This window comes from Lonchura striata, chromosome 1 (genome assembly GCF_050655825.1).
Source record: "Lonchura striata isolate lonStrDom1 chromosome 1, ASM5065582v1, whole genome shotgun sequence".
NCBI lineage: Eukaryota > Metazoa > Chordata > Aves > Passeriformes > Estrildidae > Lonchura > Lonchura striata.
This window is the reverse complement of record NC_140703.1, coordinates 6,387,734-6,407,135: the sequence shown is the minus strand read 5'-3', so window position 1 is coordinate 6,407,135 and position 19,402 is coordinate 6,387,734. Positions and strand designations below refer to the sequence as shown.

Sequence of the window (19,402 nt, the reverse complement as noted above, 5' to 3'; positions counted from 1 at the left end):
CCAGTGAAGCACCTTGATATTCTGAGCAGACATCACATGACACATTAATTTTCATTAGATATAGATGAAAAGACTTTACAAAAAAGAGCTGGATTTTAGTGCCCTGAGGGAGAAATCTGGTGTCTATGTACCTCACAGGGTGCCATGGATGATAGCAGCTGAGAACACTACTACCACACAGAGTATTACAGTACTTAGCATCTTTGTGACCACAAACCTTTCAAAAGCTGGGCATTGGAATGGCTTTGGGGCACAGCTCCCCTTGTTCCTGCTGTTCTCCCCATCCCCAGAGGATGGTGTGGGGCAGCTGTAGAGACCTGGAGTTCAGGCAGCAGAGGCAGGGGATGGAGCTGGAGGAGCTGTGCCCCAGCCACTCCTTTGCCTTGGGCAGTGCCTGTCCTGTACATCTCCTGTCCACGCTCTGCTCCAACACACTCAGTGTCACCTGCAGAGACAGCTCCTGCCCTTGGAAAGGCACAGATGGTGCAGAGAGGGGAAAGCTGAGCTCTGGCAGTGGAGGAGCAGCACCAGGAACTCAGGAGAGGCCAGGGTGCAAGCATGGCTGGGCCTGCCAGGCTGACAGAGAGGGGTTCCAAGCTCCCATCATGATACCATCATTACACCCAAGTTTCTGAGGGCTGGGAGTGGATCACACAGTCTCTCTCAAGGCTGCCCAAGTGGGAGCACATCCTTGCTGGCTCCATTGTTCTCCACTCAGCTGTGGTGTACAGCATGGAGAGGACCTGCACAATAGCTCAAGTGAAGCAGACAGATATTACAACCAGCAGATTATGATCACATCCATTTCACAAGCAGGGAAACAATGGCCACATGAGTCAAGCCCATCTGCCAAGATGAATCAGACACTGAATGACAGTGAGAAACTGGAAGTGCCTGGCATAGAAACTGCTGGAATCCATCACACTGAGGCAGCTGTGTCTGCATTGAGTAAATGATTCACAAACAATTGCTTCAATCATTAAACTGCTGAAAAAAGTTTGCTTTAGGATTTCCTGTTATTGATACTACTGGCAAAGTCCAAGATCAATTCTTCAGGGCTGATTTTGTTCCAAGTATCGATGGCTACTTGAAGCATCAGTTACACTAATGGAAAGCCATACATCTGTTCATTGACACAGTACTCCCTCCATCTGCAGCTGCCAACTCACTTCCCCCACAGTGCAAAAGATAAATCCCTAAATAAACAGGGTGTACAGACACAGCTAGAGGCTAGGATGTGCATTCAAAACTGTTTCAATGGGTTTTATTTGTACTATGAATATCTTATCATTAGGTGCTGAAAATAGATCCTAGGTTGCTCCTCAAAATTTCGTCTCACATCAAATCAACAGGACAAAAACATTCTGAGAATCTTTCTATAATAAATGTTTTTTGCTTGGCTTATTATCTCCTTGTAGCATTCTGCTAAGCCTTGCCATTGAGAAAAATAGAGGATGGCAAATCTTTCTGTCCATCTGAGAGCATGTGCTCAAAAGCAACCATGATCTTAGGGAAAGACCACACCCAGTTGGGACCTCAGACCTCCCACTAGCTCTGAATTTGGTGTGAGGGCACACAATTGCTGCTTCTCCTCCAGACACTCAAAATTCTCCTTCAGGCACCTAAACCTTTTCTTTCTCAGGATGAGAGACAGGCTCACTTCTAATATTTTAATCAGATACCTCTTGGACTTCTCATAACACCTAAGGCAGTTTCACTTGGACTTCTCATAACACCTAAGCAAGTTTCACTAATTCTTGGACTCACTGCATGCCTCCTCATGGGTCAATACTTCTCAACAACAGCATCTAGAAAAATTGAACTGAAATACGTTTGGGGAACTGGATAAAAGTGTAATACCACTACAAACTACTTTCAAGACTATTCTCTTATCCCACAAAGAGGCAAATGGAGCCAAAAGCAAATAAAGAGATAAAAAAATAAAATTTACTACAGACTCTTCTGGTAGATACTGTGTTATCCCCAAGACCACAGTTCTATTTGCAAATAGCACTGTGCTAGAAACAATATAATGACAAATCCCAACAAAGCTGATGGGAGTCTTGAAGTGGCAAAACCCATGTTATGATAAAACCTTAACTAATTTTGCTGTCACACAACATTGTTTCCAATGTTGAACTCTGGGACATACTTCCCAGCACTTAATTGGCACAGCTGTAATGACAAGAATTTCATATAGAACAGCTTATCTTGCTGTCCTGGAGTGCCAACAACCAATTAGCTATCTTTCAAACCATAATTTTTATTTAGTTCATAGTTTGTTTAAAATTTCCAAAAACATTTATAACATTTGTTTGTTGCATTTTCAAGGAGCCCACCTACTAGAGGAAAAGCTCTGCAATCACTATTACGTGCCAAAACTATTGAATTTAGTTGAAAAGCACCCTTAAAGTTGGCAATTGTGATTGTGGAGTTCTAGGAAACAATTTAAACCAGATTAGAAATGAGGTGTACCCAAAACACCTCTAATTAGGACTAGTTAAAATACCACCAAATTATATGCCATAGTTTTGACCCAACATCAAACTTCCTTTGTAAAATGCCATTTACAAAGCACAACATATATTTGATCTAACAGAGATAGGCTTGGAATCAGCTCAAATTAACTCATAGAAATGCAGAGTCTTATTGCCTCACTTATCATCAGTGACAATTCAGTGTGAATTGAACATGTGTTTTTCCCAAAGTTACTTGCTTTTGAGCATGTGCTTTCAAAATGACAGAACTAATAAGTGTCAGCAACCTCTCTACTCTTCTTAACAGCAGAAATTACAGAGCAATTGAGTCACAGCAACAGCTTCATTTGTACTGGCACACATACTGCCTTAATCCAGTCTGAAGGCAGCTTAAATCATGCATATGTTGTATGTCCCAATTAGGATTCACTAAGAACACCAATACAGTAATTTATTACAGCATATGTGGCACATGTTTAACTGCAGCTTTCAATTGTATGCTTCCTTTATGGGCTAATTCAATGTTATCTTCTAAAGCAGTTGCACTGATGTAATGCAGTCAGGTTGGAATTAACTTTGAGTGTCTGTATCTTGTCAGCTGTATGAATCAAAACTCTCCCAAATTGGTAAATATGAAAACAAGACCTCCCGTGCCTTACCACAAAGAGCAAAGTTCCACTGAATTTCAAGTATTTTGTTACTTTCAGGTGTTTTGCTGAATCAAACACTGTATGATCATGATGTTGCATACTGCCACAAGTTGTAATTATAACATTATCAAGCTACAAAACACAATTCTGTGGTATTCAGTGCTGAACCTAATTACCTAATTCATTTGTATAATACAAATCAAATATAAAATAGAGATTGATGAGAATGTTATTGAAAGTGAACTGCCTGCTGGAGGGTGGAGAAGTGCCTTTGTTGCCTGTATGCTTTGAGGATGATGAAAAAGGATTGATATGGTAGATCATTCCTGTGAAATACTGGAAATGAGCCCAAGCTTCAGTGCTCAGATCCATACTGACAGAGAAATGTGACCACGCCACCAGATCAAAGTTTTCTTCTCACCTCCTCGACAGCCTGTGAAATTATGCCACAGGTCTTTTTGTCTGGAAACTCTTTCAGTGCAATGTGTCTCTCCCTCATGGCTAAAAGGAGACAGAAAGAGCAAGAACCATAGGAAAAAAGCATTTCATAGTTCTTATTTTCTGTGCTGCAGAGATACTACCACTAGGTAAGAACAAATAGCAGCCAAAACCCTCCACATTTCAGAAGATTCCTGTCTGTATGAAAACCTGCCTCAATAAGTTGAAAAGAGTTTGCCCTTTTCAAATTATCAGAAAATGAACATTTAAGGTATCATGAAACAGCTGACCTAAAATATTTTTTCTGTAAGTTAATAAGAGAATAACCATCCCACGGCCTCAGACAACACCTTGATGGCTAAGAAAACAAACCCCCTAACTTTAGACAAAAAAGAAAATCTAACTTTAGAAAAAATACACATTTGAACTTGAGAATAGCTGCAATAATTAGAACAATGCTAAAAAGAACATGCTTCTACTAAATTAAAAAAAAAAAAAATCACAACTTCAGCACTTCCATTTCTTTCTCATTTCTTGCTCCTTTTATTTCAGTGCATGTAGATTTTGTTGTTTCCTGAATCACATCATAAAAACAACCCAAGTGAGTTTCCTCCTGTCAGCTGGTACATGGAATAACGTTTCAGTTAAATCTACCTTGTAGACATTTTGTCTTATATTATTAAAACCCCCAAAAATTTTCAACTAATATACATTGTCCTTGTGCAGGTAAATCACAGGTTTTCTGTTACAGAAGAGTCTTTGAACCTTGGGTAATCCAAGTCAGGAAATCACTCATCACCAAGTAATGATTTCAAAATGACCTTAGTGTCTTGTCCTTAAGGAAGGACTTCAATACAAATTCATTTTTTGTACGTGCCAATGCAATTACTGACCACTCTGAGCAAAGCTTCATGACAATTTTCACACCACTTAATCAGTCTGCTATGAAACTCATGGTCTGAAATTTTGTCTAATTTTCTTAGATGCCTGGTATGACACTCTTTGCCTTCAGTGACAGAAACTTTAATTACTACAGACCCATAGTTATCTGACAACTACACAAACTATCTATTAACTAAAATTAAATCTCAATATATGGCTATAGCTAGGTGCACATTAATGTTTCTTTTTGGTATTTAACAGCCAGTCATCTGATTAATAACTGCATTTCCTCCTCACTTCAAAGCAGAGAGTGTTGAAGCTTGTGTCATCTCTGAGAGTTATTTAACAGAAATTAAAAACCCTGCTCTTCCTTTTCACAAGAAGCTTTTTTGTCAATTCCTGTTGTCTCTTTCCCTTCCTCTTATCCCTCCTCATTCAATTTGGTTAAATTAGACAGGTCCTCTCCAAGTAAGACATGGAAACAATCTAATATAAAGGTAGACAAGATAATATTAAAAAATACTTGGGGAAAAATTTGAATGGAAATTATACCATAATCCAGAACATATATTGTATAGCATCATCCTGATCCACAGAACGCCTTCTGTGACAAACTCCAAGTTAAATTTAAGTCCACATTTAATTCAAAATTAACATTATCATCAAGTGCTTTAAAATAGGCTGAAGAGTCTAAATTAAAAAAAATAAACAGCCCAACCAATTGATATTACAGTCAGATGAATCAGCAATCAATACTCCTGCTCAGGAGTAACAGTTTATACAGTTTACTTGTGTAAAGTAGAAAAAGCCAAGTACCTTTCCCTCTTAAGTACCTGATAAAGCTTTTAAGTGAAACTACTCTGCAAAAACCATTTATAAGAAATATTGCTACAAAATTTTATTGTCTAATTTTCTGAATATAATTATCTACTTTATTTATAAATTATTTGTTGGTCTTATTTACTAATAAAAATAATTATATTTACTTGCCAAACTTACACTACACAATGCAATTTAAAACTGGAGTGGGACCTAAAACTACCACTTTCTGACACCTAAAAAAAGTCAGTTACCTATCATTTTCTACAAACACTTCTCAAGGTCAGATTGTGAATACCACAACAACTATTGATGTGTCATCTTGGAAGCACTCAATAATCCATAATAACATATAAAAATTTGAACATTAACTTGCTGCATGATGCTGTAAGATTTAAACTTTTTTATTTTTCATATCCTGTACTGCATTAGTGTATAACTCTGCACTCCATATAGAGTGCTAGTTAATTCTCTTTATATTTTGGTCAAAGCAATCCTTCTAGGCCTGAGATCCAGGGACACCATCTGCCTCAGGCCCCGAAAATTATAAACAAAAGTGAATTGGGGGAGAGGAGAATAAAATGGGGGCATATGACTTCATTACCTGTATCTGTAATTGGAAGATTAACACCTGATATGCTAACAGACCAAACTTGTATCTGTCTGAAAAACTCGTGACCATCGTCCATTTTGGGTGCAGCCCCTTGGGGAGGCTTCACCTGCCCTTATTTAATGAAGGTCCTTCATTAAATACATCTGCTTTTATCTTGGTAACTTTGTCTGGCCTCTGTTTCTAGGTACATCTGAAACAGGCATCAGCAATTGCTACCCTTGGTCAAAAGAGAACATTTTTTAATTGAACTCCAAATTTACAGAATTGAATTCTGCAATGCTTGCTCCAGATAATTTTGCCTATTTATTAACTGCAGTTTTAGCATTTGGTAGGCCAGATATAGCCTAGGTTGCCAGAGTAATCTAAAGAGATGCATTTATTAAATTTACCAAATAAATCTATGAAGTGGGATGTGGCCAGTTCTGATGCCTTTTACTCTGTTTTTCACACCCATGATCTAAAAGGAGGAAGCAGAACAGAGCAAGAACTGGAACCCTGCCCAGGCATCACTATTCAGAAAAATACATTTTTCAGTGAAGTTGGGTATATGAGAATCACAGGCAGGAGGAAGCTGCATTGATGAAAGATCATTTGTAATCCCATGTATTTGGGAACTGACAGATCAACCCAGCCATTCTGTAAAATCTCATATCCTCTGTAATTTTTTCTTTTTTTATCCCAACAGTAACAACTTGCCAAAGAAGGACACCACAGATACTCCTGGCCATAACAAACAGCTGTGAATTTTCCCTCTGCACTTCTGGAAAGCAAGCTATGCTTCAAACAAAATTTAGTACACCATTGGCATTACAGGCTTATTTTGCTATCCCCCTCAGAATACCTGCCCACAGCGATCCAATTCAGACCTTATGGTTTAAATCCTTTTGGATAACAATTCCACAGACTGAAACACTAGCTCTGTAACATATTACATATAAAACATTTTTACCTTGTGCTAATATAACCAGTCTGTAACTGGTTGTCAATGGAGACTTGAAATTTGCCAGCAGGTAAGAATTGGGATGATTCCTTTGTTTCTTTCACAGTCCAAGACCTCCTGCTAGGAATCTGATCTTAGAGTGAATCACACAGAATGACACAACTGTGCTTCCAAAACATGTTAACTAGGAAAAGAAAATCCATCTTTCAACAGGACACATGAAGCAGAAGATGTTGGAGTGTCTGTGATCCCACAATTTTGGGCTCCTTTAATACTCGTGGACATTGACATAATGAACTTGATGCAAGATGAACATATTTATGAAAAAAATTATACACATGTTCAGTGCATAAAAAAAATCTCCAATAGCTCAGTATAGTGAAATTTCTGTAAGCAGGCAACATTTTACAAAGCCAGAGCCTCCTCTCTGACTGGAGATATGCATTTGGAAAGTCACCTGCTCTCAGATCTTATCCGAAAGCTGAACAACTGGAAAACATTTTCAGACTTTGGTTATCTATCAAAAAAAACCAAACAAAACCCGCCCCAAAAAAACCCAACCAAACAAAAAAAAACCCAATGACATTTAAATCTGGTATGTGATGAACTAAGATATAAGTGCTTTAAAGCACAACACTAGAAGCAATTATCAGAAAATACTAATGAGAAAGTCTGCTTCATAAGACTAAAAGCAGACTTGAAAAAAGTCTTTAAAAAGAACATGTTGGTTCAGGCTTTAAAAAGAACATGTTGGTATCACCACATACTTTATCAGTATAATCTCAAAACTGAGTGCTTGGCTTTAGACTTTTCACTGAAGACACAAAAGAACATGAAATCAATTCAACTAGATGTTTATGAGCAAATCTGTAGCTATAACATAATCCTGACCGATAATACTTTTTAAAATCAAATATATCCAGTATACAGATTTAAAATAATATACACACTCCTTTAAATACACCATTTTCATATAATTGTAACCCTACTACCTGCAGAAACAAGTCTCTCCAAGACAAAATTTCTTGGTCTATTGTATTAATGACACCACAGAATGACTGTGTTTAAGAAGAAAATCCTGATCAAATCCACATGTATCCAATAAAATAAGAAAAAAAAGGAAAAAATACAAGCAACAATTGGACAATTATTCAAAGTTTAATGCATTTTTTTCCATTGGGTACAAGGTAACTGTAGATTCTTTCAGAGGGGTATCAAAGGAAGTTGTTAAGTGGACACTGTCTCAGCCCCAACCTGTTGCCATTGTGAGCCCAGAGTGGTCTCATGATCATGAGCTCCCTGTGGGATCTGTAGTGGGGATGGCAACTTTCTATTAAAAGAGTCTATGAAAAAATACTTCAGGTTAAAATAATGGAAAGGTCACAGAATATGGTCTTCGAAAAGGATCTATCAATGCAAGGCAGAGTACTCTCACCATCAGCTCCTGAAAAAAGCCAAGGCAACACCTTTAAACCTCTCCTGCAAATAGGTGAATTATTTAGATGAAAGATTTAAATACTCACTAAAATAGAAGATGCTCAGAAAATTTAAAAATTACTTCACTGATAATTTACAGGTCCATGATTATTATCAGTTTTCAGTTCCAACATGTGGATCATGAGTCCAGATTGTTTAGAGGTGCAAGTGAAACAGAACAGCATTGTTCAAACCAAAGGAAAATGTTATCTTATTAAACTTAGTCACTTCTATTAACTTTTTATTCTGACTATATTTCTGAACTGGAAAACAAGATGTCCCGTATCTTTCCCTTAAGAAAAGGCCACCTCAGTCCAAAGCCACCTGAAGTCATTTATCCTTTTCCTAGTATCTGTGCACCCTGGAGGAAGCTAGCTCTTTTACTGACTGAAATCATGTTCACAATATTTATGAGATGGAAAGGCGGCTTGTGCACACAAAAATCAGGATTCATGTCTTTTCTGGAGAACATTAGTGCCCATGATAGCACACAATAGCCCATTTAGCTATAAAAGATGGGGAGGATATAGTACATTGCTACTGAAAGCACTTCAGAACATCAGTGTCAGTGATGTATCTATTTTAATCATCTACAATTCTCCATCTAATTTTCTTTGACAGTTAAATTATCTTGACAAAAAATAAGAGATGCTTAGAGGAAGAAAATGTTGGATTTATTTCCAGGATCTTTTTTCCCTCTCTCCTACACTGAAGCAAAGGATGTATCTTACTAGCAGGCAGAGCTGAGTCACTTAAAAAGGCTTTTTCACTCTGAGGGTGACCAAACACTGGCAATTAGCTCTGGGTGGCCTTGCTTTAGCAGAAAGAATGGAGCAGATGTCCTCCATCCTCCAGAGGTTCCATCCAACCTCAGGCATTCTGTGCTTCTGTGGCACTGGCTGATTCCCTGCATAAACGTCATACATCACCTTGCTCCAACAAATGGCATCTTATTATTTATGGTATTTAAATAATTGTAAGAATATTTTATTGAGATAACCAAGTGGCAAAACTGATAGCTTAGTAAAGACCATAGGCTTGTGATGATTAAAGAAAAAAAAACAACACTTGGGGGGCAAAAAAAGATTCAGAGTATGTGTGTATATGTATATATATGAATTAATCAAATGCTTTAAAAACCAATGTCCTTGAGTGGAAAAGGTCTTAATTGCTCATCAGGCACTCCACCTGGGCCATATGTCAATATAAAATATAAAATCTATCTCAATGTTGCTGCGGAAAGTTTAACACAGAATTCATTTGCTTTTGAGGAAGGACTCTGCTATTTTTAACCACTGATGCAACAACATATATTTTGCTAGAATCCTAACAAACCATCTTTTTGACTGAATGCTATAGGCTTTGAAGAGATGATATTAAAGGTAAATAATCACTTCACAGAAAATTCAAATTTTTCTTGGAAAGCTGAGGTTACTGGATATGCATAAATATGTCAAATTAATTATGGGGAGTAAGCACAGGTGTAGTTAGTGCTGGAAGTTACTTCAGCATACCTGTGCAAATACACATTCTCTGAAGGCTGCTTTTGACTGCTTGTTCTAGTTGCATTACACTTACGGGCACAAAGCAGAAGGGCAGGAATATGGACCTGTATGGTACAGCCCAGACACACCAAACAGGCTATTTAAAACAAGAAGGCAGGTTTTACAGAATCTTTGGAAAGACCCACATACTACTGTCCTACTTCCACAAACTGTTTAAAGTTTGCTGAGAAGTTTCTCTGTGGTGTGGGTATCAACAAATCTCAACAGAATGCTTGCTGTCACAGAAAAATGTGATAGCTTTAAAGAGATGAGGGTGTAAATTCAATATTTTTGCTTTGGCAGAATGGATGTTTCTTTACATCCAATACTGAACACTCCCCTACACAGTATTAGCCAAGTCCCTGAGGCAATTTAAAAATGACAACTACATTGATCTCCAGAATGGCAGAAAGTAAAAAAAACTGAACAGAAATTGTCCAACTTTCCCCAGCTGTGGGTTTTTGCAACTATTGCAAATGCTCACTCTATTTACATTGTCTGGATGAAGCACATTTGTCAACTAGTGCAAAATGCAACTGCCCTGATGATGAGCACCACTGGTGGCTATTCATTATTTTTCTCTGTGCCAGTTCACTGAACATGGTCTGTCTCAGTGCAGAAAAATCGTGGAGTGCTAATTCTTTTAGCCATGCCTCAACAACACTGTTTTACTTTACCAGAAAAAAGGCATTATAAGCACTCTGATGCACGACATTATAGCATCAATCAGATGCTACCAGTATTTTTGCCTTTAGTTTTACAGGAAAACTAGAACTAGTTGCTATTAAGCAACCTAGAGCTGCCACGTCTACAAACAAAAAGGAATTTCAAGAATTTTCTAGTCAAACACACTCAAATTGAGTTACAAGATAATTATTGTTCTTACTTGATATGAACTACACCATTCTGTATGATCCCATTACAATACTCTTGCAAACCTTTAAACAAGGTTTTGACACAGTTTATGTAAGTCAGGTACCCTTTATTATTCTGATACCTTGATAGCGCAACCCAATTTCAAATAAAGGTTCAGAAATCCTAAGTATTGCTTCAACATTTGTAATATTTTTGAAAGTGGAATTCTTCCCATCAGATAAATTTTAAAACATAATGACAAGGAAGAGTTACAGGGAAAAAAAAAAAGACACTGAGAAGTCCCATTGCAGTCTGCCAGACATTACTAGTTACATATTCAAAACAGCATTTTAATGGAGAGGATCAAGAAAACAATCACAGGAGGAATAGCACCAAAAAACAAGATACAGAATTTGCTTTTGCGAAGCCTCCAAGAGCAATATTTTGGTTTTGCAGTATCAGTCCCCAGACCACTCTGGTTGTGGTTTTGAACTGTCAGCCTGCAGCAAGAAACTAATACCATTAAACCTCTTAAGAGAATACCAGAGAACGTTTTGAAACAGTATCCTACTTCAATTCATGGCAAGAAATGCAGAAAGGTTGTGGATTGACCACAGGACAAAATTACAAGCTAGAAACAAAGAATCAAAAATCAGTCTAATAAATGCTGAAAGACCAGAATCATATGAGGTAGGAATAGTTTTGCCCTCCACTCAGATAGGTATTGGGTCTGATGACTAAAGAGGAAGTGTTAAAAGAAAGGAAGTAATCAGACTTCTTGAGTCTCCAGCTGCTTCTAAAAACACTTACAAAAATCTTCAAAGGAACTTGCAAGTCAAATGTCAAGAGGCAAATGTTTCTTGTTTCAAATGTTGTCATTTCTATGTTGGAGCACACTAATGTTTAAAATAGCACCTGACCCACAGCACACTATACATATCTGAAAGCAGGCACTGATTTGGGGTCAGCCTGGGTTTGCCTTCTCTTCTACGTAAGTAATGTGCATGTGGCATCCAGAAAATGCTGCAGAACAACAGGACAGCCAGAGTGGAACAGCATAATAAACTCATTACTGAACAATAAGCTCTTAACTGAATGCTTCTGAGCTTAGGTAACATACTGCTGTGGTATTACTAGAGTGCTTAATATTTCCTCAGTGGTGGGCTAGAAAAGTTGAAGCTGAGGACATCAATTTGGAAACAAGTAGCAAACACAGAATTATAAATTCAGATCACTGCCGACCCACATGACTGATGCACAAAGCTCTGACGTAGTTTCTGATTCAGAAGCTATGCCTGCTGTGCCACTCTCTGCAATAAATTGCCTTTTACATAGATGGATAAGCAATCTAATCAAATAAGGATTTAAAGCAGGACATGCTCAAAAGGAACTGCTGATTTCTGTTAAAGCCTACTATTACTTTTTCTGGGTTTCCATACATGTTAAATAGTATATGAGATTTATCAGAGAGAAAAGGTGAGTACAAATACCTAGACAGGCAAATAATCTGCTCAGATTTCTTCGTCTGCCACTCTCCTATTCATGGGGCATATTCCTGCTTGTAAGAAACTCCATTTATCGCCAAGAACTACATCAATTGCCAAGAGAGACCTGTTTTTTAGCACATTTGCATCACTGTCCCTTGAGAAATCATTTGTAGCCACAATGCCAGTCTCCTATCCAAATGACCTGCTGATTCTTTCCAAGCTTTGTCAGAACAACCATGCTCAGGTGACCTCTTTGTGCAACTGGCAGGCTGGCTCCTTTTCCTCTGCCCCAACACAAACAAGAGACAGACAGCAACATCCTTCCTCACACATCTGGAATTTGCTGCTACATTACAGTGCCTGAAACCCTTATGGGGCATTTGCACATTACAGGTTGGCCAAATGCTTAGGATGAAAACAGTCATTTAATTTAAGTGCTGCTCTGTGCTGTGAGTCTTCCAACTATCTACATGCTCCTATGACACCCATTGTTAAAGCCAGTGGAGATCAGCTGGTGATGGACACCTGCAGGTAAGGACTGTAACTCTGTTAAATTTTACCCTAAATTCCTACCATCATCTTTGCTGGACTTAAGAAAATGAAAACAAAAAGCTGTTCTTAAAAGGCATAAAAACCTCTTTTAAGCATAGAAGCTGGATTTTTTATTTTGGATTTTGCACATTAAAACAATGGCTGTAAGCCTGCCTTTTAAGGTAGAAACTTCAAACATAGTCTGTATTTTAAGGAAACTCCAAATGTCCAACAGCTACGCTGTGATTTATCTGATTAACTGTGCAAAAATAGGTCATAATATTTTTAGCAATAGGAAAAATTGAGTGAAAAACAGCACCACATTATATGTAAGAAAAATTAAACCCATGGGACAAATTCATAGCAAACTAGATCTCATTTATATTGCTGCTTATAGAGCTACTTGTTCGATTCAGGCAAAAACTACCTTTGTCAGAGCTCTGCTACCTAAAGTAAAGTTTATCCATTCCTCAAGGTAAAAACTTTTCATTGAGAACTCTACAGCAGAGTGGAACTAGAAACTAAAACTATAATTAAGAGAGAAAATTAAATAAAACTATTTTCAACTGTGTCTCCTTATATGTAATTTATTAGTCAGACACTATGTGTGAGATGTTCTTACCTCATTTATTTTTCAAATTTTCTTCTAACTCAGAATTTCTAAGTCAATGGTTCAAACAAAAGGCATTTAATCAAACATCTGCCTTTTTAATGAGAGCTGTAATATTTCTTGGGAATGCTACAAAGTGAAGTTTTATAAACAGTTTACTTCTCCACAGATTTTGCAACTGTAATAGATGTCCTTTTACATGGGTTTAGGAAGAGTACAGAGACTAAGAAATTCTGTAATTTCAGTAGATAATTTGATACAGGCTGATCAGAGCTAGAAGGCTCAAAGCTAGAAGGATACTGTCTTCTTGAACACATGGGAATGAGCTCCACAAACTTGCATTAAAACCAACATGTAAAACAAAGTATACAGACAATATTATCAACAAGAATAACATTGAAACTGAAACACATTGCATTATGGAAAACTATTTTATCTAGAGCTGATATTTTACTCAGAAAAGACAATATTTTAATTTGTGCTGGTTACTAAATACCAATTATGAGAACTTTGTTTTAATTGCATTAAACTTTGCAATGCATTGAATAGTTTTTAGCATAGCCTAAAACCACAAAATGAAAAAAATCAAGATATGGAAAAACTGCTCAAGAGATTGTAACAAACATTTTCTTTTTGATTTCTTAGCTGCTCTCAACTTATTAGGAAATAATTCCTTACTAATTTTAGGCTCTTTTTTGCCCCTAAAAATTAGTATTACATTTGAGATTAGGAGCCAGATTCTTGTAAACCACTCAGCATTTACCAGACTTTTGGTCTCAAGCCACTTCAAAGACTCTGAAATTCTTGTTCCATTTCAGTACATTGAAAGGAGAACAAAATTTATAAGAATATCCTCAGCAACAAGCATTAACATTACCAAGAATACACGAAATTGAAATTTGAAGCAAATACCCCAAGGGAATGATAGTAATGCCAAAAGAAAACTAACTGAGCATCTCAAAGACCTCACAGTACTGACATCTTTCCACAGAAATGATATGCTTTCAAATTATCAAGAAGATGTTGTTCCTCCCTGAGTGACTCTACATCCACAGACTGAGACTGTTAATTGTGCTTTATAAATGTGGAGCATAGAAACACACAGTTAAAGACAATTACCAACCAGTTATGGACAGTTAAGGACAATTACTAATCAGTTTCTTCTGCCTCCCAATCCCTTCCACTATTTCTTGATCTCATCTCCAGCCCTCTCAAGCAGAAGCATATCTCTGTCATAACATACTTTGGGCAAATGAATCTACCACTATTCCCTGTCCATCCCTCCCTGTGTCTGACATGCATCCTAATCCTTACTGCAGTGGTATGCCTCCCTCGTGTTTTGAAGAAACTGATGACTTTATTCAGCTGAACCCTGTTACTAGTGAAATGAATAAATTAACTGCCACTTACTGCTACAACCTGTGAAAAAAGCTGCTCCAAAAATGATTGTCCCATCTCTGACCTTTACATTTAACCAAATGTTATTTTTCTTAAAGATAAACATTAGCAACCTGATGTCCAAAACTGAGTGCAGCTGTTGCCTTGCTGCAATAGCAGCAAACAGCAAAGTGTGAGTGCTGTACTGGAGATCTCTGTGCTGCAGCAATGCCACAGCCAAGGGCAGGAATCTGGATGGATGAAAAGGTCATTCTCCCTCACAGCTATCTGCCATTACAGCTCTCATGGAAGAGGCAAACATAGGTCTGTTGCTACTGGATTCATCCATAGTCCAGCTTGTATGCTGGAAAAAATGGGAGGAGCAGAGATATCAATTTGATAACTAAGAATTAAAAATGCATGATCACTACTGCCAAGTTGATACCTACACTTTTCTCAGATGTTTGGTTCTGCAACCAATTTTTTAGCTGCAGGATTTCCAAATTGCCTGTATAATGTAAATACTTACCAGGTAAACTAAATATCCAAAGGATAGGGTTTGCCTAAATCTCATTGTCAATTGATGCATCCCTATAGCATGGAAGGCTCCAAATGTCAATTAACATATTTCAGGGAAGACATTTACAGCAGTATGATGATGTCACTGCATGGGTTATATAGGATTTGTCTTCCAAGGGCTCATTATAATTTAATTCAAAATTTAAGAATGTTGCTGGGTTTACTCTTCTATTTTTCAGCTGAGGTAGTATATCAATAGGAAAAGCGAGATGATGTATTTTTGCTTTTGGTGGTAATTTCTAGCACAGAAATATATGTCTTTTTCTACATTAGTAGTTTGCATACCAACTTCATCCTGGATCTCCTCTGCCACAGCAGGCACATTGTAGAGGAAGGAGAGAGACTGGTTCATGCGTTCATATATCACACGTAGATGTGTCATAACCTATGGAAACAAAAGTATTAGAAGGAGGGGAGTACTATGGATAATTAAACATTATCACAAATTTCACAGATTATAGGAAGCAAGACCATTTTCACTTGTGCAGGATTAAGATTTCAATAAGCTCAAAGTATCAGAACTGTCAAACCCATTACAAAACTCACCAATCTCCTACAGCTGCTAAAAAATACCATTCTACATGCTCTTCCATAGCCATTTGAAATCTCATGGAAATGCAGTAATTTAAAGTAGGGGTTTATATTTGCTGTGGGGCAGAACATGCACACAAGCAGCTATTGTGGCATAAATCCACAGCTTCTTTCAGCTACATTTACATTGCCCATACTCCTAAGTTTTCACATAATGTGTAAACCAAGTGAGGCACAGTGATTGCTGCATCAAAATGTTTTAGATGTTTGGTTTTATTTATTTGTTTCCTAATCCAAATTCTGAGAAAATAAACATCTGTTCAAAGAAAAAAAAAAAAAGGTAACATTTACAAATTGACAGCATTTCAGCTGCAAATAAAAATATTTCCACCCAGAAGCATTACTGCATTCTCTCATGCAATTACAGCTCTATTGCCTCAAATGCCATCACATTGTTATGGGTTATGACATTATATGATACGTGCTCCCCCAGGGTACTCTTCACAAGTATCACGTTTCTTCAGGGAAAGGAGAAATTGAGATGTATCTTAAAAGACTTAGAAGACTGACAAAAGAATTAGGCCTAACAAGTAAAATTAGTTGCAGACAGCAATTTTAATGAAACAGCACAAATATTTCTTCAAAACTAAATATTTATGCTATTGAACAAAATATTTTGTTTTCCATTTTCCACTGAAAAACATTTCACAAAGAGAACTCCCAGGCCACATTTCCCCAACCATCTGACCAATTCTAGACACAGAGATGCTATATCAGCTCATCCCTACAATGACATGTTAGACAATACACTGCACTTCTTGCATTTATATGTCAGATTCTGTTCTTCACTAGTGCTGTCACATAACCTGCATTCTGCAAAATTTCCCTGATTTTTTTTATTAAATAATCCAATGAGAATTGGAAAAAAAAAGTCACTATAGATGTTTAAGACAAGGCAAAAACAATAGTCACTGCAAAAAACTTTCAGAAGTGTGCATTTCTCACTCCAGCAATTTCAAGACAGCATGATCTCAATGCACACATTTGGCTGAAACAGATGTTTGAAAATCTACTCTGCCATCCAGGGAGGTACATGGTTTTGTTTTTTCTTTTAATGATGTCAGTCAATTCAAAAACTGTGGCTGGAACAGTGCTGCCACTGAATCCTACAGAGGGAACAGCAGCAGACTCCAGCACACTGTTTTTACAGCTTATCCATTGTGACTCCAATTTTAATTCCTGCTTTGAAAGCCAACTACATCTTCCATCTTGGGTGTTTTCTTTCTGCTTTCTTGTCCTCTATGATTTATGAAAACAAGATAAAAGATGTTCCAAAACATATGCATTGAGGACTACAGTAACATTCAGCAGTTAAATGCCATGAACAACAGTGTCTGTTTTAAAAGAACACATTAAACTCGAGTGCATCACAGTAACCACACTTATAGACATTACAAGTGCCTCTGCAGTGACTAAAGAAAGGTTAGTCACAGTCAGATGGCTACACCACTTCTGGTTCTGCCACTTCAGCTGAGAGAAGCACAACCATGTGTTGTTGCTATATCTAATACTGATGTTGTTTTCCAGAGGTATTATTTACAAAGCACTAACAAAGTGTCTCAGCATTAATGCTCTGGAAAGCTCCTCAGAACATGCCCATGGGCTGACTCATGATCCAGACAGACAAAAAATCCTGTATACAGCTCTTCTCAGAAGAAAAATGGCACCTACATTACTCTATTACTTTGCCTTAATCTTCTGATGGAAAACAGATTGGTTTTGATGGCATTTAAAGCTGTCCACGGAAAGGAGTTGGGTATTTTATAAAAAACAGGTCAACAGAAATTACACAATAGTTAGGAACTAACATGACCTCTCTAACCATCAGTGGGGATTACCTGAGATCTGATTTGGGCAGCTTTCTTTGGGTCTACCATGCGGACGTGTTCGAAGTGTTTGAGAGTGTGCTGTCTGTCCTTCTGCTCAGCACGCACATACTTCTTCAGCATGTTGAATACATGACGAGGCTACAGGGAAAGAAAAGGAACAAAAAAAAAGTTAGAATTTATTTAGAATGAACCATCCATTTAGAATTATGCATGTTTTCATTTCTTGCACTGGAGAATGTTGTCAAAGTACTATTTTATATAGCTTTCCTGAGTACCTGGGGACTTGCATGCATTTGAAACCTGTGGACAGGTTCACAGACAATGTGTCTGGGCTACACAGACTACCTAGGGTGACAATGTACCATTAGAACTAATGTTCTACCTAGAACAGTAGAGAATATGCCTTGTCTCTTATTTGAAAGATGAGTCATTCTGTGGTCTTGTATGTGAGATCTAAAATGCCCATAATCCAGATTTTAGCAAGTTATATATAAACACACACACATAAATACAAATATATAAACATGCAGATGTCCCCCCCCGCCACGATCTCTATACTAATCCTAATCTGCTATTTCAGATTTTAAGGGAGTGATGAAAACAGTGTAGTTTCATTGAGCTTGGAAAATGCAAACATCACATGTAGTTTGCATGGCTAAAATCATGGAAGAAAAAATATCTTCTCGAGGAAACCCAAAATACTTACTACAAAGAAACCACACTAAAAACATATTAAAGCAGTTCTGTGTATTGAAAATACAACTTCCTGGTTTTGTGCCACAGAGCTTCCATGGGAAATTCTAAGCTGACTTATCATTTTGATCAAAATTCACTCTAAATCAGAGAGGAAACTTTCACAATGCTATTTAACCTTGTTTTAGAGAAAAATCAATCATCAGTTCCTTCCAATTACTGCTCTTGCAATGTGCAACAATTGCTTCTTTTCATTCACTATTCTGAATACCTTGTGTATCATATTCAGTATATATTTCACTTGCTACATTATTAATTTGCAAGTCATGTTTCATCATGGAGCAGTAGCACATTTTAGAAATATTCAAGACAAGTTGAACTGGATGATTGCAAACACTCATGGGCAAGACAAATAAATCCCCATCCTATTCTGTGGAGTTAAAGATGCCTTCTCATAATTTCTACTAATTTGTAACAAAACATGTTATCTCACACATCAAAATCACATTGCTGTAACAGTGCCCAAGACTTACATTTGCCTCCCCTCTCCAATACTCCTCTGGCGGCCAAATAACATGAAAACTATTTAATTCAATATCATTATTTATTTTTCAGTATTTCAACTTACTGAACTTTGACAAATTAAGACAAATTTTGTTTCTGCCCACTATTTTAAAACTCTTAATTCTCAATATAACAAACGTGCCAGGGTTTTAAATGACACTCTAGAAAACTGAATTAGCTGACCACATTTCTTGAAATATGACTTTGTATAAAATCAGAGCGGAAATCCATGCTATTTCACAAAAAATTTACAAAATTAAGTATATGTGAAGAATTCCACAGCTGGAAATTAATGGGTTTGAAGAAGCAGAGCTAAAGGATGGAGTATTAGAGCTGGAGTGTTGTTTCCTGCTGCACAGGAAGATTTTTATCACTAATTCAGCAGCAACACTTTGGCGTGCCTCCAACTGCATATTTCCACAGCAACCTCCTTGGACTCAGGAAATG

General features: G+C 37.2%; 1 protein-coding gene across 3 annotated transcripts in view; it reads right to left on the bottom strand.

Annotated features, from left to right (window-relative positions):
- Positions 1-19,402, bottom strand: part of APP (amyloid beta precursor protein) — a 143,867-nt gene that overhangs the window by 28,016 nt on the left and 96,449 nt on the right. For all 3 annotated transcript variants that reach the window (XM_021532419.3, XM_085590999.1, XM_085591063.1), the window contains 2 exons: positions 17,708-17,836; positions 15,564-15,663 (listed from right to left, as the gene is read on the bottom strand). In XM_021532419.3, the coding sequence (XP_021388094.1) occupies positions 15,564-15,663; positions 17,708-17,836 (229 nt within the window). The remainder of the gene's footprint in view (positions 1-15,563; positions 15,664-17,707; positions 17,837-19,402) is intronic.